A 22,723-nucleotide genomic window follows, 5' to 3' on the forward strand; every position below is an offset into this window, starting at 1 on the left:
CATCCCCAGGGGGAGACCCAGTTGCCTCCTGCCTCTCCAGGAGGCTTTTCAAGATGAGCAAGGGGATCTGACCCACGTTCCTCTTAAACTATTGCCTCTGTGCTAAGACACGTAGAGAGTGAGATTTTACATGCACCTGTTTAGAGCAGAGTCATTGTTTCCTGTAGTCTTCTGGCTCTCCCAAACATAAGCCCCACTGGTTTTCAAAGCTGGACACTACAGGGGTTCATCTCCCCAATGCAGGACCACCAGTCTGAAGAGCCCAATTTGGGGTTCAGATCCCTCACTCCTTGGGGAGGACCTCTGTGACTGTGATATTCCTCCCATTTGTGGATCACTGACCCAGGAATGTGGGTCCTGAATATACCATGTCTCCACCCCTCTTACCCATCTTGTTGTGGTCCCATCTTTATATCTTTCATTGTAAAATTATTTCTGCTAGTCTTCAGGTCTTTCTCATACGTAGTTGCTCTGTTAGATAGTTGCTCATAGATAGTTGTAATTTGGATGTACCTGTGGGAGGAGGTGAATTCAGGGTCTCCCTACTCCTCCATTTTGGTCACACCTTTCCTGGAGTATAATTTTCTTTACCTAATTCCTGTCTGTTATTCAAGAAATAAATAGCAGGTTTTAAAGATTTTGACCAACTGGAATTTTTTAAATGAGTTAAGTCATTGAAAAATGAATTAATTCTTAATTAGGCATTAATTAAGAAGAATCTAGCAAAGTTTGCAAAAGCCAAAAATTATTCAAGAAGATCTTATTATAAGAAATAAATACTTCTTTTAAATGAATTTAGGAACTAATGAATGGAAATCTAAAATATTATTTAGAGAACAAAGGCAGGTTCTAAGTACTTCTTTTACAAAATACTTGTTAAGACAAATGAAGAGAAAAATGACAAAATTTGATGACATTACACTTTTCCCCAACGAATTTTCTTAAAAATGAAATCTTACTTGCTAAATTAAAGTCTTCCCCTGGTCCCCATCTTACTCACTTTGTGTACTGACTTCTTTTGTCAAACTCTTACCTTCCCCAACTTCTGCGATATTTTTCTCTCTCAGCTTTACCTCTCTCACTGCTACTTCTCGGTTCCTTTACTTGTGCTACTCCTTAAATGTCAGCAAATTCCAAGGTTGTGGCCTTGGAACACAGTATATAATATTGGATTATTGTTACTTTTCCAAAACTTCTATCTGCTCGTACCCCGCATTTGCTTAATATTCTCTATTGGTTCCCTTTAGCCCATAGGTCAATGTTTAAACTACTAAGCAGATCATACAGGAACCATCATAAGCTGACCCCACTCACCTTTCCAGACCTAACCACCATCACTTCAGACACACCCCACCACCTGGTGCCCTCCACATACACACTGTCTTCCAGTCACGCCAAAATACTTGCTGAACATGTCATATTTTTTTCACATCTTTGAACATATTGTTCTAAAGGCCTGGAAGGCCCTTATTTCATTTTTCTGTCAAAGACCTTCTAATCCCTCCAGACTTAGGATGCTTTCTCTGTGAAGCCACTCCTTGATACCCCAGGCCAAGTTCAGTGTGAGCATAGCATTTTGTACATATTTTTATTACTTATTATTAGCTACTTATTTACATCCTTGTCTCCCCCATTAAACTATGAACATCCATAGAGCTAGTATCTGTTTAACTTATCTTTCTATTTCCAGTACAATAACTGATTTGATGGATGAATAAACTTCTAAGCAGACTAAGATTTTTAAGCAGAAATTTATTAAATGATATAAATGACAACACATCTTACTCAGAAAAAAAGGTTTTCTTGGTTTTGTAGACTGAATGTCCTCCTATTTCTATATTGTGTACAATGTATCAGATTTTCTTCCACTGCAGCTCCATCTTCTCCATTCTTGAATGGTTTATAGAGGTCTTAGTGGGACACACTTGAAGAATCTTGATGCTGAAGCAGGGCTTTAGACATTTGAAAGAGGTATAAGTTATACTATGATAATTACAAGGAGAGAGAGAAAGACACCAATGGTTGGGGAATTTGTAAACAACTAGATTTATGATATATTTGTGGACCTGGTGGAAAATGGCTATTAGTGGAGAGGGGCTCTTTATTTTTTTTTATTTATTTTTTTTTTTAAGGGAAGAAATAATTTAATGTTCATTGAATAATGAAGACAATAAAAATCAGGTGGCAAAAGTATCTGAAATTTAATTTAGCTAACAGGCACTTGAAGGAAGATAAGTTATAAGAAGGTTTGACTCCATAAACAGAAGCACAGTCAAATATTACATTTTTGTGTTTACCTGCACGGTGCCTGTCAAATTGCTTTGTCAGTAATGCCTGATATATGAATTTCAATATTCCCATACAAAATGGGGGGAAGAGTATTTAGGACTTCTTCCAGTTTAGAGAGGCTCTTGGATCAACAGCTTAGCTTTGAAAGAGTCCAGATGGATACCAGGCGATGTCAATATAATATTGAAGAGTGGGCGAGATCTCACGCTCTGATTTCTTATCTCAGCATGCTGATGTTAACTCTGCAAAATCAAGTACTACTAATGTGGCTGCTTATATACCACAACAGAACTGGTTCCACATCAAGCCTTTCTGTTGCATGAGTAAACATTCATTCATACTTTGGCTGAGACAATCTATCTATTTATTTTTAATTGTGGTCAAAACCACAAACATAAAAGTTACCATCTTAACCATTTCTGGTCTGCAGTACAGTAGTGTTAACCATATACATTGCTGCATAACAGAACTCTAAATTTTTCATCCTGCAAAAGTAAAACTGTCTATTCATTGAAAAGTAACTCCCCTTTTCCCCCTTCCCCAGCCTCTGTCATCCACCATTCTACTTTCTGTTTCTAAGAATTTCACTATTTTAGAAACCACATATAAGTAGAATCATTGAGGCAATCTGTTGAGTACTAGATTCCCTTTCCTATCCCATGATGCTCTATGACAGATGGCGCAGTCTTAGAGCCAAAGCTCATTTGAAATAAATGAACAACATAACTAGCTTTCTGTGATCTAGGGTTGAGAATCAATATCAAATAAATAGTCAAATATAAGGACAAACATTCTTGACTCCAAAAAGAACGATCATGAATCTAAATTTGTCCTACACATTTTAACCACTGTATCCCAGTCATACCTAATGTAGAGAACATACAAAGTTTAATATTATTAGTATCATATTATCAGTTTAAACACCTTTCAGATTTCATTTTGAATCTATAAACTACTAGTATAAAACATATTTCTTCAAGTCAATAACCAGGTATCAATGTCTAGACTGCATTTTTCAATAGATTTTATGGTTTGAAAAAATATTTGTGGAATATGCAAGTATATATAAAACTGTGCACCAAGTACCAATAATCAATTTGATTTGAAACAATTAACATTAAGACAATAGTAAATACATGTCTAAAATGTTGATTTGGTTTTCAGCTATTATGATACTTGTAGTATGTCACCAAATAATTATTTATTATTATTAAATTTAGCCTGATTCGAAGATCTGGAGTAGGTATGCATGACTTTCACTGGAGTTTACAGAGGCTTATCCCTTCTCTCACACTGGTAGCAACTGGTCTATAATAATTTGTATAAGTGTCCAAATAAATAATAAAAAGGAGATGATAAATAACTGGTAAAACATACAGCAAAGTAAAATATTTAAAACCTAGTAAGAATAATTCATTCTGCAGACTGGTCAGCTACCACGACAACATCTTCAACATAAAATTCCCATACAGTTGACCTCTGAACATGGATTTGAACTGCGCAAGTCCACTTCTGTGTGGATTTTTTCAATAAATATATTGGAAAAATTTTTTGAGATTTGTGACAATTTGAAAAAACTCACAGAGGAACCACGTAGCCTGTTGTTCCTGAATTTTAGCAGCACCAAGTTCTGAGAGAGACACAGTGAGCTTCTCCTGCTGTTCTGATAGATATTTCTGATAGAGGCTTAGAAGTTCTTGGCATTCTTTATACTGTAGCTGAAGAGCTTCCCTTTCTTTTATGATCAGTTCATTCTGTTCTTCCAACTGCCTGATCTTCTCAAATGATTCCTGCTCAGCTTTGAGTCTTTCTTCTGTTACTTCCTTTTCCTCACTTACTCTGGCCAGTTCTTTAATTAAGTTTGCAATGCGTCTTTTATCTTCAAGACATAAATCCTTCAATGATGCACTCTTTATTCCTCCCCTGCAGAAATTCTGTTCATCTACTGAATCCCCTGCACCTTTTAAAGACTCCATGGAGACTGAAGTAGCAGTCACCCTGGAAGTCTTAAGTTTAACATCAGCTTTTGGATTCACCATCTTGTGTCTTGATCTGATATTTCCTCCTGTAGAAATTCCTGGAACACACACTACTGACTGTTCTTCATCAGAAAAGTCGCGGCTCCAGAACGCCGCCGCGCCGAGTCGGGAGGGGCCCTCCACGTCCGCCATCTTGAAACCGAGAGGGGCTCTTTAAATGGAATCCACAGGTTATCCATTTCCAATGTGAACCGCATGGGTTCCAGTTTGGAAGTGAGATGGAAAGGGCAAATATGGATTTGAGGAGGTGAGAACGTATAGAACTTATGGGGGACCGTGTAGACCCAGTGTCATACTCAGAAGGAAGGTAGAGAGTGAGTTAGAGCTTTGAGGAAAAGCTGTGAGGAAACTTAGATCATTATGAAGTATACTAGTTTATACAGTAAGTCCCCTACCTATGAACTTTCAAGTTGCAAACTTTCAAAGACATGAACATACGTTCACATGTCCAATCATTTAAGTTAGTTCATGTGTCTGGCGTACATTGTCACATGCATGCATTCTCTACAAGTGGTTGTGCTTTTGTGTATTTTAGTATACAGTATTATATAGAGTACAGTAGTACAGTATCTTTATTTCAAGCCCAGGATGTCTGGAAGCAAACGTAAAAGCAGCAGTGATGTAGCTGTTACTGCTAAGAAGTACCAAGCAATAATGATGGAAACAAAAGTGAAAATAACTGAGAGAGGAGAGTGAGGTGAAAAGATGGTAGACATCACTCACTTTTATAACATAAATCATTCAACCATCGGCATGATTCTAAAGAACAAGGACAAGGTCATGGAACATGTGAAATCTGCTGTGCCAATGATGCTGACAATAATATTGAAGAATCGTGGAAAAGTGATGGAGGAGATGGAGAAACTTCTCCATCCTGTGGACACAGGATCAGCATCAGCATTGAGTCCTGCTCCGCTTAATGCTGTTTCAAGAGAAAGCTAAAACCCTTTATGAAGACTTGAAGAAGAAACACAGTGAAGTATCAGAGGGCACATCTTTTAATGCCAGTCATGGCTGGTTTTATCGATTCAAGACTAGAGCCAACATTTACAACATAAAAGTAAGTGGCAAAAAAAAAAAAAAGTAAGTGGCAAGGCAGTGAGTGCAGATACGGTAGCTGCCCAGGAATTTCCTGAAATGCTTCAAGAAATTATTGATGAATGCACGTATTTGCCCAAGCAGGTTTTTAATGTGAATGTGGCAGGACTGTGCCAGAAAGGGATACCAGACCAAAGTTACATCAATAAGGAGGAAAAGTTGATGCCACCCTATAAAGCAGCAAAGGATAGGCTAATTCTGTTGTTTGGTGGCAATACTTCTGGTGATATGAAGCTGAAGCTTCTCTTAGTTTATCATTCAGAGAACCCAGGAGCCCTTAAAAACATAGCCAAGGGCTCTCTTCCTGTTGTGTGGAAGAGTAACTCCAAAGTCCAGGTTGCACAGGCCATTTTCCAGGATTAGTTTTTCCACCCTTTATCCCGGAGGTAGAGTAATATTGCTTGGAGAAGGATGTCCCATTCAAAATTCTTTTGCTGCTGGACAATGCTCCGGGCCACCTCCCATTCATGGACGACTTTCATCCCAGCGTCAAAGTAGTGAATCTGCCACTGAATATTTCATCGTTCATCCAACCCATGGACCAGGGAGTTATAGGGACTTTCAAGAAATATTTATGTCGCACTTTTCATCAGGCAGTAAAGGTGAGTGACAAATCAGGAACAATCTTGTGACAATTTTGGAAGGACAATAACATCTACGAGGCCATAAAAAAAAAACATTGACTTTGCTTGGCATGAGGTTACAGCCGTCACCATGAATGGAGTTTGGAAGAACCTTTGCCCGCAGTTTGGTCGTGATTTTTGTGGATTTGAGAAGGTGGATGCGGAATCCAAAGAGGTCTTCAGCAACTTAGTGACTCTCAGTGAGAAGCTGGAGCTAGATCTGCAAGAGGACAATTTCACTGAGCTCCTTGCTGTGCAACACAAGGAGCTTACTAATGAAGACCTGGTGGAATTGGAGGCCCAGAGGAAGGACAAAGAGAGACAAGAGGAAGAAGTAACTGAAGAATGAAAGAGATTCACGATGCAGGGAATGGCAAGGGGATTTTCTTTATTTGAGGAGTCACTGTTAGTTTTTGAGGCACAGGACCCAAACATAGAACGGTACATGAAGGTTGCAGCAGCCATTCAGAATGCAATCCAGTGCTACCGTGTCATTTATGATGAGAAAAAGAGCTACTACCCAGACATCACTGGATAATTTTTTCAAAAGGGTAGATAGAATTGAATCCAGCAAGGAACCAGAACATGTGCCATCAATGGCAGGCATGAGTGAAACTGCAGCTTGCCCTCTGTCTCCTGTTGCTGATGATCCTTCAGCTCTACCATCTCCCACCTCCTCTCCCTCCTCCAGTCAGTAACTCTTCTTGCCTGTTCACTCGATGCCAGCCCCTGGATGCCAGCTGATGTACTGTACTACTGTACTTTTCAAGGTACTGTACTGTAAAACTGTAAATGTTTTCTTTATTTTTTGTTTGTTTTTAATGTATTATTTGTGTGAAAAAAAAGTATTATAAACCTAATACAGGACAGTACTATATAGCCAATTGTGTTAGTTGAGTACCTAGGCTAACTTTGTTGGACTTATGAACAAATTGGACTTACGAACATGCTCTTGGACTGGAACTCGTTCGTATGTAGGTGACTTACTTTATGTTATGCTTTATGTGTTTTCTTAGAAGGGAAGTTCATTAAAGCACACTAGATATATTAGTTTTCTACTGCTGAATAACAAATTATGGCAATTTTAGAGACCTAAAACAACACCCATTTACAAGCTCACAGTTCCATAGATCAGAAGTCTGGGTGGGCTTGGCTGGGTTCCCTGCTTAAGGTCTTACACAGCTGATATCAAGGTGTCAGCCAGGCCTGGCTGGGTTCTTACCTGGAGGCACCAAAGAAGAATCTCCTTCTAATCTCATTCAAATTATTGGCAAAATGCAGTTTTTTATGGTTGCAGGACTGAGGTCCTTGTTTCCTTGTTAACTAGCCAGGGATCACTCTCAGCTCCTAGAGGCCTCATGCAATTCTTATCAGGGGACCCTTTTCTCCTTCAAAGCCCAAAATGGAGAATTTCTCTTAAGTAAAGTTCCGCTTGTGCTTCAAATCTCTGACTTTTTCTTCTGTCACCATCTGGAGAAACTCTCTGCTTTTAAAGGGCTCATTTGGTTACATCAGGCCCAGCTATATAATTTCCTTATCTTAAAATCAACTGAGCCACATAACACAACTAATTATGGAGTAAAATCCACCATATTGATTTTCCCTGGGATCATACAGGACATGTACACAAAGGAGCCATCTTACAACTCTGCCTATTTTGTCAACTATAGCTTTTTTTCTTCTCACTATACAGTCTAATGGCAGAACCACAGTCAAGAATACTCCTTTGTTATTTCTGGATTCTAATTTTTCAATGGAAAATCTTATTGCATGAGCACTATTTCCATCAAATTTAATGCTTAAGTTGTTCGATCCAATTGCAGAAAGGAGCAGTTAATAATCTTGGGTATATAAGGAAGGTGAAGAGACTTAATCCCTTCCCTGTATGTTTCTCCTCATGGGTCCAACTCGGTCACCTTTTTTTTCTTCTCATTTAGTCCAAAAAGCAAACCACTTGGAGCCCCTGTTGTTAATGAGTATGCCGATGCCCAGCTACACAACCTAGTGAGGAGATTGCGTCAAAGAACAGATTTCTACAAGAGAAAGTTGGTGGAAGGTGATATGTCCTCACCTGAAGGCAGCCCCCAAACTGGTGAGCAGTGTGAACTCAAAGTACCAGGAAGAAGGAGGTTATGAGTGGACATGTATTTTGCAAATGTTTTAGTTTGGGGTTCCCCAAAAGCCAACCCCAAGACAATGATTTAGCTATAAATATTTTATATTGAGGGTGCTCCAGGAGGTGAGGGTGGGCAAGAGAGACAGAGAAGGGAGTTAAGACAATAAAGGTGTGTTAATAAAGCGTTACTGCTGTGGGCCACTGGGGCTTGAGCCAGCTGAAAATCTGTGTGGATGACACATCAGAATTATCCTGAAGGAAGAGGAAGCTGGGGTATCAACCCATCAACTCCTGTCCTTCGTTGGCTGAGGGTTGCTGCTGGGGAATGTTGCTAAAACTCCAGCATTTTAAGCAAGGCAGCTGGGAGAAATCCCCAAGGCAGAGAGATGCAGGAGCCTTCTGCACATGACCTCTGGCCCACAGAATATGCACAGGCCAACAACAATATCTGTTATAGAAAGTTTTATTGTAAATATTAATTAATAATACCCATAATAAACAAAGCACTTATAATAAGAATACAAGAATACTACCTGAGTACACAACACAGCAAAGGACATCAGTGAACTAGTCACATAAGGAGAGAGACAATTATCAGTCTATCTAATAATTACAGAAATGTGCTTATGAAAAATTAGTAAGTACAATAAAGTAGAGCACAAAAGTGATATATACATCATATATACATAGATACATGGTGTATATATGTATATATAGTATATATACATATATATACCATAATTACATCTATATAAAATGTTTATAGCCCGCGCACCGCGATGAAGAGTGGCCCCCACTCGCCGCAACTAGAGAAAGCCCTTGCACAGAAACGAAGACCCTACACAGCCAAAAATAAATTAATTAATTAATTAATTTGTAAAAAATCTTTAATAAAATAATGTTTATAAATGTATAGAAAAAGTAGAGAAGAAAGTGTGTTGTTTAATAACAGATAAATAAAAACAAAATTGTTAATTACATAGGATGGAGTTGAAGATTTCCTTATAATTCTGTAGGAAGAAAGTTGGATTTTCAAAATAAACTATGTATTATATATAGTTTCTTTTTAAAAAGAAGGGTCTAACATATAGTCATTATAGCTTGATAAAGATTTGTTGAAAAGAATATTTTGAGCTTTACTTACCCATAACTGGAAGGATATAAATGAAGCTAAAGAAGCAAGAAACTAGGGGACTTCCCTGGTGGTCCAGTGGTTAAGGCTCTGCCTTCCAATTCAGGGGGTGCCGGTTCAATCCCTGGTCAGGAAGCTGAGTCCCACATGCTTTGCGGCCAAAAAACCAAAACATAAAACAGAAGCAATATTGTAACAAATTCAATAAAGACTTAAAATAAAAAGAAGCATGAAACTGAAACCTGTGGAATGGTGCACATTTGTAATGTTTCTGTTCAATGTAAATCCAAAGCACTAACTATTTATGTTCCAAAATATGTGGGAATGAAACTTGTATTTAAAATATCCTATTTGTAACATCTTTAGGACACTTAATTTAAACTTTAACCTGCTATTTATTTCCAACTTTTGATGTTTTCATTACTTGGATATTTTCACAAATGGCAATATTTTAAATGTCATGAAATGCCTCATCTGCCTGTATTGAGAGGGGAAGATTTTGGAATGTTTTGATTCCAAGAAATCCAAGCTTTTTTCTCATTAAGCTAACCTAACCTCTTAAAAATGTTTTCATCTCTTTTTTCCTATAAAGCAAAGCCCACAGTTGTATCATCAACACAAGAAAGCAGTGCTAAGCTAAAAGAAGAACATTATCAGAAGGTGCCTCTAACAGAGTACCTAAAGCGAATCAGACTTCCAAAAAGCATAGATTCGTACACAGGTACCATCAAATGGTGGATTATCTCAGTGGGAGGGCTGGCTGTTACCAAGAACCCCCGAAACCCAAAGTCACAGACAGCTTCCATTTTCTCTAGCCAGTGATCTGAACCTATCTAGAAAGCAGAATTTAAACTGTATTATCTGCAATGGGTTGTTTTCCCCTCTCCAGTGAAGATAAGAGATAAAAATATTCTTGTGTGTTTTTAAAATAGTCCAGGGCCTGTCCTGTCCCTAATTAACTTCTAAAAGAAGTCCCAAAGCATTAAGTAATATGTTCACTGAACACCCCCCCAAAAAAAATCATTATAAAATGGTTGTCTTCTTCCATGGCTTCACATTGTTAATTAATCCAATTGAACAAATCCCCTCCTACAGCTTCCCTTGGGCAGAGGAAAGCTCTGTGTACAGGGTCATGGACTGCCTTCACTGGCTGATTTGCCCCCTCCCCACTTCAGTCATACCCCTGTGGGCAAGGATGTGACCTTTGGCTCACAAGCCCTGGGTGACCCTGCAGCTTAATTACCAACCAGCATAAAGCCCTTTGAGTCAGTTCTCCTGGACACGGTACCTCTGACTTTTCCCTGGGTTCCCCTTTCCTCATCTAAATAGTACAGTCACTCATGGGGACAGACTCAGTGGCCATTTTCTGGGAGACAGGAAGAACACTCTTTAATGTCAGAAAAGCTGATAAGGTGACTTATCCCTCGTAAACCCCAGTGCCTCGGCTCTAGGGGCAGAATTGTGCTGAATGTTTTAAACAGAGTCTCTTATACAAATTGCTTATCTCCAGTAGGTAGTGCCCCAACTTTACCAAACTAAGCAACAGAATTATTTTAATGTTTTTTACCTACCATGTGGATTACTCCAGTCTCTATTTTTCTAGATCGATTCTATCTCCTGTGGCTCTTGCTTGTCACCATTGCCTTTAACTGGAACTGCTGGCTTATACCGTTGCGCATCATCTTCCCATATCAAACACCAAACAACGCACGCTACTGGCTTATTACGGACATCATATGTGATGCCATCTACCTTTTCGATTTGCTGTTAATCCAGCCCAGACTCCAGTTTATTAGAAGAGGAGACATAATAGTAAGTAGGGTTTGGGAGAAGCACAAACTGACAAAGGAATATCAGATTGAACTACAAAAAAACAAATTAACAGCATTGTGTTACTTAATGTCTGACTGATTGTCTGCATGTATGAGTCTCTAACCACTGGAACCACCAGTATAATAACAATAATAATAACAACAACAATAACAAAACAACCACTGAGCACTCACCACGTGCTGGGGACCATGCATCTCCCTGTACCTTAGTTTCCTCATTTTAAAAATGGGAATAACAATAGTACCTTCATAATACTGATGAGAAGACTGAATGAATTAATGCAGGTAGGGTGCCTAGAACTGTGTCTGGTGCCTATCTTCTTTTCACTCTTCACTTTCCAGATTCATCACACCTCATTCCTCATCATCAAATGCAGTGTTTGGTCCACTTCAGAAATATCATTCTTACCCTTAGGAGAAATCATCTTCCCCTGGATTTATTCTCACTGTTGAGGGAATTTCAGAGCCAATCCAATCAATCTAAGACAGAAAGAGAAGACTATGTTTTCACAAGTACACATCCAAATCATACAGCCTCTTATACCCTGCACCCCACCCCCGGGCCCTTCCCCAGCTAACTAGAACAATGCTTCCTTTCCAACTGATGTCCACTGTGATATCCTCATCACAGTCGCAGTGAGGGCTGCATGGAACAGTTCCTCCAATGTCAAAGTAGGAAGAGCAGAGCAACCAAGTGTATGGCACCTTGGGTTCATATATGTTTTTGAAGAAGAGAGGTAGTCTCCTTAATCTCCTGAATATTTTCTTTTGAATTTCCAGATGATTTTAAGTTATCAAAAAGCTAAAAGGAGTTTGGGTTATTTTTTTCTTTAAAAAATACTATTTGTGGGCTTCCCTGCTGGCGCAGTGGTTGAGAGTCCGCCTGCCGATGCAGGGGACACGGGTTCGTGCCCCGGTCCAGGAAGATCCCACATGCCGCAGAGCGGCTGGGCCCGTGAGGCATGGCCACTGAGCCTGTGCATCCAGAGCCTGTGCTCCACAACGGGAGAGACCACAACAGTGAGAGGCCCGCGTACCACAAAAAAAAAAAATATATATATATATATATATATATATATATATATATATATAAAATTTGTTGAGGAATGCCCCCTATATTTGAAATCTTTTCTAGGAAGAAATTCTAAAGGCAAGAGCTAAAGCTATAGCAAAAATCTATTCAAAATATTCCTTGTGTGGACTTCAGAGCATTAGTTAACTCACCAGCATGATCCCCTAAGTTCACTGGCAGTTTGATGAATGAAGATGATGTGTACAAATAAGAAATAACACCCAAAAAAGGGGGCACTAATTTCAGCCTCCATTAGATGCACAAAGGAGGGAGAAAATCAATATTTGACAAATGGAAAATGACAAAATCAGTAAGGAGAGACTTTTATTTTCAATTTTATAAGAGGTCTTTGCACACATGGAGTGTTAAAACCAAGAAAAATAACAAATAAAAACACACTCAATGGTCTCTATTTAAAATGCATTATCACAAGCTACAAATATAGAGCAGGAACTAATTGCTTTGTTTGTTCAAATGAAGTTTAATGGTTTCTTTAATGTAGAGTAGATAGTTTTAGCCTTTAAACTTGATTACATTTTGCTAAAAGGACTATGCAAGTTGAGTATCCAACCTGAAAGTCTCACTACATTTAGCTATCTATGCAAACTTTGTTTTACACCATCAACTTATTCATTCATTCATTCATTCAACAAACATTTATTAAATACCTATAGTTGACAGATATTCCAGAACTGGAGGATGGAAATATCAATTCCCCAAGGGCTTGAGGGAAAACAGATACCAGATCGAGGTACTAGAGGCCACAACAGAGAGAATTGGGAGGGTTTACAAGTTTTCCACAGCATTTATGTGCAGTATCTTTCTTCTGAGAACGGTGCTGCACAGAGAACAGAACTTTGATTCAAGGGCCAACAAAAGGAGTCTCTTATTTAAAATGTCCTTTATAGACAGCAGGAATAGAGCTGGGAATGACACCATGGACGTTATGTAGATATGAGACTTGCACCCACAACACTTTGCTAAGACTTCCAATCACAATGATCCATGGAAACGCTCAGAGCCTTCTAGTGACCACGTCTATCAGGCCTGTCATTATAGTCAACTGCTTTTGGTCCTTTAGCTACTATTTATAAACTGATCTAGAGAAAATTAACAACTCCCTTCTCTGTGCTCTGCACATTTTACTCACACTTCTGTTATTTAATTGTTAAATAACAATTAAGTTCACTATGATGTAGCAGAAACAAATAGCCCAGGGTCAAATTTCGCCTCTGAAATTAACTTACAGCAATACTTGAGAAAAAAAAATTTACCCTTTCATTGTGTACTATCTTTGTCATCCGTAAAATAGAACTAGTACCACCCACCTCATAAACTTATTGTGAAGATTAAGTAAGACAATGTGAACACCTAGCCTAGGGTCTGGCTTCTAGAAGATGAGCAGTGAATTGCTGACTGAATCAAATGAATGAATGTCCACACACTAACTTCCTCTTGTCTCCTATTTGCATAGGTAGCTCACTTTGCTACCTGATAGTAAGTTTCTTGAGAGTAGGGACAGTATTCAATTTATTTCCCTATTTATCCTAGGAATTCAGAGGGTACACTAAAGAATGTTTAAAGGAGTGAATGAATGGCAGTCTTGGTTCAAGATTTTCTTCCCTTGAATAACAGTTTAGTTTACCTTGTAGTAGTATTATATAGTATTACTATTTTGAAACATTTTTATCTGTTCTATGTGAAATTATGGATTTTCTATGAATTATTTAAAAGAAGAGGTAAACAATAAATAAATATAATAATACCTTAGATGAGGGTCTTCAAAGACTATCTGTTTGAAAAAGATTTAAGTGCAATTATCATACCCTTTCTAAAGTAAACTTCCTCAGAATAAGTGTTGCCTGCATAATAATGAGACTTAAAAGAGACAGAGAGAATTAAATAGGGTTACATACTAAAAATAAGTGTCTACAGAGAGACCTTCAAGATGGCGGAGGAGTAAGAAGTGGAGACCACCTTCCTCCCCACAAATACATCAGAAATACATCTACATGTGGAACAACTCCTACAGAACACCTACTGAACTCTGGCATAAGACCTCAGACCTCCCAAAAGGCAAGAAACTCCCCACATACCTGGGTAGGGCAAAAGAAAAAAGAAAAAACACAGACAAAAGAATAGGGACGGGGGCTTCCCTGGTGGCGCAGTGGTTGAGAGACAGCCTGCCGGTGCAGGGGACACAGGTTCATGCCCCAGTCCGGGAAGATCCCACATGCCGCGGAGTGGCTGGGCCCGTGAGCCATGGCCACTGAGCCTGCGCGTCCGGAACCTGTGCTCCGCAACGGGAGAGGCCACAACAGTGAGAGGCCCGCGTACCACAAAAAAAAAAAAAAGAATAGGGACGGGACCTGCACCAGTGGGAGGGAGCTGTGAAGGAGGAAAGGTTTCCACACACTAGGAAGCCCCTTCACCGGCAGAGACAGGGAGTGGAAGATGGGGGAAGCTTCAGAGCCACGGAGGAAAGAACAGCAACAGGGGTGCGGGGGGCAAAGCGGAGAGATTCCCGCACAGAGGATCGGTGCTGACCAGCACTCACCAGCCCAAGAGGCTTGTCTGCTCACCTGCTGGGGTGGGTGGGGTCTGGGAGCTGAGGCTCAGGCTTCAGAGGTCAGATCCCAGGGAGAGGACTGGGGTTGCCTGCGTGAACACAGCCTGAAGGGGGCTAATGTGCCACAGCTAGCTGGGAGGGAGTCCAGGAAAGAGACCATTGTTTCGGGGTGCGTGAGGAGAGGGGATTCAGAACACTGCCTAAACAAGCTCCAGAGATGGGCACAAGCTGCAGCTATCAGCGCGGACACCAGAGACGGGCATGAAAAGCTAAGGCTGCTGCTGCAGCCACCAAGAAGTGCAAGCACGAGTCACTATCGACACCTCCCCTCCTGGGAGCCTGTGCAGCCCGCCACTGCCAGGGTCCTGTGGTCCAGGGACAACTTCCCCGGGAGAACACACTGCGTGCCTCAGGCTGTTGCAATGTCATGCCGGCCTCTGCCACCACAGACTCACCCCGCATTCCATATCCCTCCCTCCTCCCAGCCTCAGTGCTCCAGAGTCCCCTAATCAGCTTCTACTTTAACCCCGTCCTGTCTTAGTGAAGAACAGATGCCCTCAGACAACCTACAGTCAGAGGCAGGGCCAAATCCAAAGCTGAACCCCAGGAGCTGTGCAAACAAAGAAGAGAAAGGGAAATTTCTCCCAGCAGCCTCAGGAGAAGCGGATTAAATCTTCACAGTCAACTTGATGTACCCTGCATCTCTGGAATAACTGAATAGACCATGAATCATCCCAAAATTGAGGCAGTGGACTTCGGGAGCAATTGTAGACTTGGGGTTTGCTGTCTGCATCTAATTTGTTTCTGGTTTTATGTGTATCTTAGTTTAGTATTTACAGTTTGTTATCATTGGTAGATTTGTTTATTCATTTGGTTGCTCTCTTCCTTTTTTTATATATACTTTTTTTTTCCTTTTTCTCTTTTTCTGAGTGTGTATGTGTATGCTTTTTGTGTGTTCATCTGTATGGCTTTGCTTCCACCATTTTTCCTAGGGTTCTGTTGGTCCATTTTTGTTTTTTGGGGTTTTCTTTTTTTTATTTTAATATAGTTTTTAGCACTTGTTATCATTGGTGGATTTGTTTTTTGGTTTCATTGCTCATTCTTTCTTTTTCTCTTTTTTTATTAATTTTTAAATTTTTTATTTTTACTAACTTTTTTATTCTTCTTTTAATACCTTTATTTTATTTTATTTTTTCTTTCTTTCTTTCTTTTTCACTCCATTTTCTTCTGAGCTGTGTGGCTGACAGGGTCTTGGTGGTCCAGCCAGGTGTCAGGCCTGTGCCTCTGAGGTGGGAAAGCCAAGTTCAGGACACTGGTCCAGAAGAAACCTCCCAGCTCCACGTAATATCAAGTGGCAAAAGCTCTCCCAGAGATCTCCATCTCAATGCTAATACCCAGCTCCACTCAAGGGATAAATATGCTAAGAACATTCTTCCAGAGTTGGAGGATGGGGTCATACTTCAACTTAACTTCTTAGCACATGATACGTCTGTCTGTTCCATATGTCTGTTCCATATAAGCTTTGAAGGAGCACTTGATATGTGCACTTGATATGTCTGTCTGTTCCATATAAGCTTTGAAGGAGCTGACTCATTATACTCAAGCTTGGTGCATGATTCAGCGTAAACTTGTACATATACCTATATCTGCCTGTGGCTCAGTAAGACATTTTGTTTAAGGGAAAAGAATCATTAAATAAGCATGTCATATATATTCTAATGTATTTCTGTAAAATTTAGTATGTGCACGTGGGTAGAAATTATAGCCAAAAAAATGGGGTGGTGGGGCAGGAATTGGGAACTTGGCTAATAAATCTTAAACATTGTTCAACAGCAATTTAAAATTTTTGAACATAGACAGCCTGGATAATAATTATTAGAAGATGCTGCTTCCATGTGTCCAAGTTATAATACTTTGGTCAAATAATTAATAGTACACAGACAATTTCCTCCTACCTATAAGTGAAATAGAAAAGTATAATCCCAATATTAGCATTAATTCTGAATGTTAACAAATACCTTCCTATTCCTCTATCTCTTACCACACATTTACTGAGCACATGTTGTGTGTTAGACATTGTGTTAGGAACTGAGAAACACAGGATAAATATATTGTCCCTACCCTTTTAAGTAGCTCAGAGTATGAAGCATGGACAGACAAAAGAAAAATGGTGCAATTTTGTGATGTAAGTCATGACAGAGGTAAGCCCTTGGTGCTATTTGATGCAGAGAAAACCAGATAAAGGAGGGAACACCTGGTCCAAATTTTGATGGATTAATTGAAATTATCTGCACACTTTTGTCCCCATAAAAAAGGGAAAAATATGTCCTAAATTCTGGGAACAGCATAGGTAAAGGCATCAAGGTAAGAAACTCTGCTATGCACTGCTAAACAGAATAAGTATAAGATGCTTCAGGAGGTGAGTGAGACAGAGAAAATAGAGCTTTGTATATCATGAAAGGGAGCTTGGATTTTTTTTCTTTAAGTCATGTGAAGTCATAGAATTTGACCTAAATAGAATTGTTAATGATCTGATCTAGAGAGACCATCTCACTGCCATTGTAGAACTGATCAAGGAAAGCAAGAATAAAGGCAAGGAAACCAAAGCCAAAAGGAGAAAATAGGCATGAGAAAATTTTAGAAAGGAGAATCAGTAGAACTTGGTTGCTGGTTGGATGAAGGCTAAGGGAGAGTGAGTGGTGTAGGATCACTGACTAGTGTAGATGAGGATCCTCATATGATACTCAATAAGAGGAGGAGCATGGATGGCTTTAGGGGAAATGGAGAATGATGATGAATTCAGGTTTGTTGTAGGTTAAATTTGAGATGAGCAGAACTGCTAAGTGAGGGAGACAATAATCAGTTGTTGGACAGGTCAACAGCTCCAGATACTAATATTAAGTGGAGGTAGAGGTTTGGTAGCATCCACATACATGGTGATCTTTGAAATAATGAAAGTGAATGAAATTTCCCAGGAAGTAAATATGAAGAGAAAAGAGAAGAGGGCTGAATCCTGGGAAATATTGATTTTAAATGGCTAGCCATAGGATGCAAGAAGGACCCTGAAGGGCTTCCCTAGTGGCGCAGTGGTTGAGAGTCCGCCTGCTGATGCAGGGGACACGGGTTCGTGCCCCGGTCTGGGAAGATCCCACATGCCACGGAGCGGCTGGGCCCGTGAGGCATGGCCGCTGAGCCTGCGCATCCGGAGCCTGTGCTCCACAAAAGGAGAGGCCACAACAGTGAGAGGCCCGCGTACCACAAAAAAAAAAAAAAAAAAAAAAGAAGGACCCTGAAAACTGGAACTGAAGAAGTAAAGTAAACCAAGAATGGCATTACAGATTCTTTGGAAAGAGAAAGTTCCAAGGACAAAATTGTCCCCCAAAAGTCAAATGCTTCAAAAGTTTTACTCATCTCTTCATGCCTTTACCTATTCATCCACTCAAATATTTATTGGGCTTTTAATATATTATAGTCACTAGTTATATACAGTTGCTAAACAAAATCAACCCTGTCCTGAGATAGATTACCATTTCATGGAATAGACTGATCTTAAATAAATGGGGCAAGACATATATGTATGATTTCAAAATGTGGTGAGTGCCATAAAAGAATGTTAGTATATAAAGGATTCCCTGGGTATGATCATTAGGAGGTTATTGGTGGCTTTCACAATGGTAGTCCTGATGGAATAAGAGAAGTGAGCAAAAGTCAAATCACCACCAAAATTGCCATGAGTTGAAGAATAAATATGAAGAAAGGATGTGGAGCAAAGCAAGGTAGATAACTCTCTTAAGAAGCGTTAGTGTGACAATTAGAGCAATACAAAAAGAAAACAAAGCCAAGGAAGGTTTTTAAATTTATGATATGGGAAGATAGAGCATATTTATAGGCTGATGTTAGAAGGAACTAATAGAAAGGAATAGCTATAAATATTTTTAAAGTGAGAAAATGTTTAATGAAATTGGCTAAAATTAATATGAATTATAAATATAACATATTTCAGGTGGATTCAAATGAACTAAAGAGACACTACTGGAGTTCTACAAAATTTCAGGTAGGTGACTTACAATTCCAAAATTGTTCAACTAATCCATTACAATTTTGACTTTAATTTCCATCTATAAATTTCTACCAAAAAAAATCTATTTCCTTTAAAAATTGTAGCCCTTGTAACAAAGTTTATACAGGTGAAGTTTTATTAGGCAGAGTTTTTCTTCTCAATAATTATACAATATACTTCCTAGTATGTGCAAATGTGTAATTCAATATATGGGTCTTTACTAGGCAGAACAAAATCTTAGCGCCCACATTTAAATTCCAATTTAAATGTCAACAAAGGAGTATGGGGTGTACTTTGTCTTGTCCATATATAATTCTAGCCTCCAATTCATGTAGCATGATGATGTAAAAGTCTACAAAATTGTTTCTACTCCTATTTCTTTCTTGTTCATATAAGCAAAATATATGCTATGGTATAGCACAGGGAACTCTGCTAAATATTCTGTAATAACCTAAATGGGAAAAGAATTAGAAAAAGAATAGACACATGTATATGTATAACTGAATCACTTTGTTATACACCTGAAACTAACACAACATTGTTAATCAACTATACTCCAATATGTAATTTTTTAAAAATTTTTAATAAAATAATTTTAAAAATAAAACCACTGGAAATTGTTAGAATGGCATACAGCAAAAAAAAAAAGAAGCAATTATTTAGATAACATGGCATCTTCCTTTTCTCAAATAACAGTATAATATTATTTTTTCACCCATGTGTAGTTTTTTCACCCATAATTATTTGCAAAGTACTTTATTATCTTTTATTGTTCCTCCTAACCCCGAGAAATAGGCAGAGATTTGAGGGTGTTCCAAGGTTACCTAATCTGTATGAGTGAACTCCAACCTCACATTTCAAGGACAACACTTTAGTGGCCTCAAATTTTGTTAAAAATACAAATCTCGGTTTAGGTGCCAAATTGTCCCTACTGGCGATCTATGGTGATTAAAATTTCTTTCAATTCGTTTTTATCTCCAATTAATTTTCTCTGTAAAAAACTACCACATACTTAGACATATTCATAAAAGATCTAAACTACTTTGATGAACTCTACAAAGAGGATGAATAGTTTTGTAAGTGCCACAGACCTTATTCCAAACAATCACTTTCTTGAATTTGAATAAGGGCAACTTAACTCATATATTTAATTTGGGTTCATAAATGTAAACTTTTAAATTTATTTAATTGAAGTCATGCCTTTTGAATTTCCTTAGCACATCCTGTATGTCTTATGGCATTGTATTACACTATTTCTGCGCTTGGTTATTCCACCATTAGATTGTTAACTTCTTGTGGACAGAAACAATATCTTACTGCTATTTCAACCCCAACATGCCTTTGCAAAGTTCCTTGTACAGAGTACAGTGTTGGTCAGTACTTAATTCAATTTTCTACAATTCATTGAGAAATAAATCATCTCTATCTATACAAATCCACATTAATGTATTAATATCACACATGATTAATAACTCTCTGCATAGAAAAGTCAAGTGAGTATGTGAGCAATTGGATCCTGAAATAGCACTAGACAAATCAACAGTTCTGTGCTCCTGCTTCCTTATTTATAAGACATTATTTTAGTAACTGCTCTGTGTACCTCTCAACTTGTTATATGGCTCAATATCTGTAGGGTAAAATCAATGAGGTTTGATGATATTATGCAATTTTTAAGCCAATTATTTTAGTAAGTAATTTGTTTATAGTAGCCAATGTGTGTTCATTTAAACTGAAAGTCCCATTCCTTTTCAATAGCACTAGGCTTTGAAATTGTAGTACACAATTAATTATCTCAACTTTCCATTTCATACGTATGGCCTTACACAAAACTCTTAACTCCTCTTAATTGTCTTAAATAAATTAAACGTTTTTTTAATGTACTCTGTTTTTCAAGATGACGTAAAAAATAATGAAAATGAATAATTGTCTTATGTAAAAGACTTTTTAATTGTTATCATTGCAATCAGGAAAGTATGCAAATGTTATGCTGTCATTTCACAATTACCAGGTTAATGGAAGGCCAGAATAATTTAAATACATCACAAATTTAAGATATATTATCTTTAGCTATAATAGTACTTTCAATACCTTCTCCCATCGGAACTGATAATTGTAAATGGGACTGACTTCTTTCCTCTCCTCTCTGTTAGCCTGTACAGTCTCTGATAGATATGTTCACAGCAGTTTATTGTTAGCAATATGATACAAAGTAGACAGTAGTAGAAAGAACTGAAGAGTCTGGATGAACCACCAACAATATAATTAGCCCTCAACACTGGAGAATTGCCTGAAACATAAAAATATATCACTACAATGAATGCCCAATTGTTTCACATAAAATCAAGAATGGGCTTGAGTTTCAGTCCAAAAGCCCCAAGTTTAAAACACTATTAAAATGTATTTTAACAGTAGCAACCATGCCCTCTCTTAAATATATGTGACAGCTCAACAAAATCCCAGAAAATGCAGTGCTGAACCCGAGATCAGATGAAGGAAGCTGGAAATGAAATTCATTGGAAGTAGGCTATGAAGTAGTGTTCTTGTTTTCAGGGCGCTAATACACCTTTCAGTGACACCATGCATATGAAACTGAAGGCAATTTTGTATTAAGCAACAAATAAATCATGGTGACTGGTCAGCCTTTACATACATTGGTATAAATCAATTCATGTCCTAAAAAGCATGTAAACACAACATAATTGTGAATGTGTTCTTCCAACAGTTGGATGTGGCATCAATAATGCCATTTGATGTTTTCTACCTCTTCTTTGGGTTTAATCCAATATTTAGGACAAATAGGATGTTAAAGGTAAGATAACTATACTTAACTGTCTTCTTATAATAATGGAAATCTCAAAGTACTTTAAAATATCCTAAAAATGTCATATTCTTAATTTTTCGTAAACTATCCTCCATTTTTATGCCCTCATCAATGCTAAGAATTTTAAAAGCTGAATGAAGGAAAAATATCCCTATTTCTACTAATGGAAGTTGCTTTTGGTTGTTTTGAGTCTATATCTCATAACAGCTATTTTTATAACTTAAAATAGGAATGCTTTTATATTTTGAAATACAGCTATAATTACAAATGAATATTTTATAATTTTATTCTATTCCACTTGTCACTATTTATTACATAGTCACTGAATGCCTGCAATACTGGCTGTAAAATGAGGGTATTAGTTTAGCTGACCTCTAAGTTATCTCACTCATCAAAAATTCTATAATTATAGAAAAATGTAAGCACAGTTTTGCATAACAAAATTATTTATATACTTAGATACAACTCAAATGTCCATCAAGAGGGAAATAGTTAAATACATTGCAGTATATCTATAGAGTACTTTGTAATGCAAAAATAAAGAGGAAGTTTTCTATGAAAGATCTCCAAGACAAACTGCTCAGTTAAAAAAAAAAAAGCTAGTTACAGAACAGTTTATAGAACAATACTAACTTTTGTAACAGAAAGGGGAAAATATTCTATTTTTCTATATTACATAAACAGTGGAAGACTACCCAAAAAATCTAATAAAAATGGTTAACTGAGGTAAGGATGGGAAGCTGGAGGGAAAAGCAGGATGGGTAGGGGCAGGAATAGGAGAAAAGGCTATGAAGGTATATATTTCCTATTGTTTTTGAACTATGTGAATGTATTACCTATTCAAAAAGGTTCTAAGACATAAATATTTTATAACTCATAGCTTTATCAGATACCTAAGAGGAATCTGAGGAGAGTCAGGATGTGAAATTTCATATAAATTTTTAATAATAGCAACGATAGCTTGTATTTCCAAAGACAGCCTTCTTAAAAGGAACACCAAAGATTTTATCAGTTTTAGGTGGTTAACGCTTTGACACCTTGGGTAAACAAGATGACATAATCTGGAGACTCG

General features: G+C 38.0%; 1 protein-coding gene across 1 annotated transcript in view; it reads left to right on the top strand.

The window, feature by feature from the left end:
* The window catches only part of CNGB3 (cyclic nucleotide gated channel subunit beta 3), a 143,907-nt gene that overhangs the window by 60,853 nt on the left and 60,331 nt on the right, over nt 1–22,723 (top strand). The window contains exons 4-8 of the mRNA XM_067711698.1: nt 7,996–8,141; nt 9,890–10,018; nt 10,901–11,109; nt 18,774–18,824; nt 21,553–21,639. Of these exons, the coding sequence (XP_067567799.1) occupies nt 7,996–8,141; nt 9,890–10,018; nt 10,901–11,109; nt 18,774–18,824; nt 21,553–21,639 (622 nt within the window). The remainder of the gene's footprint in view (nt 1–7,995; nt 8,142–9,889; nt 10,019–10,900; nt 11,110–18,773; nt 18,825–21,552; nt 21,640–22,723) is intronic.

The sequence above is a fragment of the Pseudorca crassidens genome, chromosome 17, assembly GCF_039906515.1.
Source record: "Pseudorca crassidens isolate mPseCra1 chromosome 17, mPseCra1.hap1, whole genome shotgun sequence".
In the NCBI taxonomy this organism is placed as follows: Eukaryota; Metazoa; Chordata; class Mammalia; order Artiodactyla; family Delphinidae; genus Pseudorca; species Pseudorca crassidens.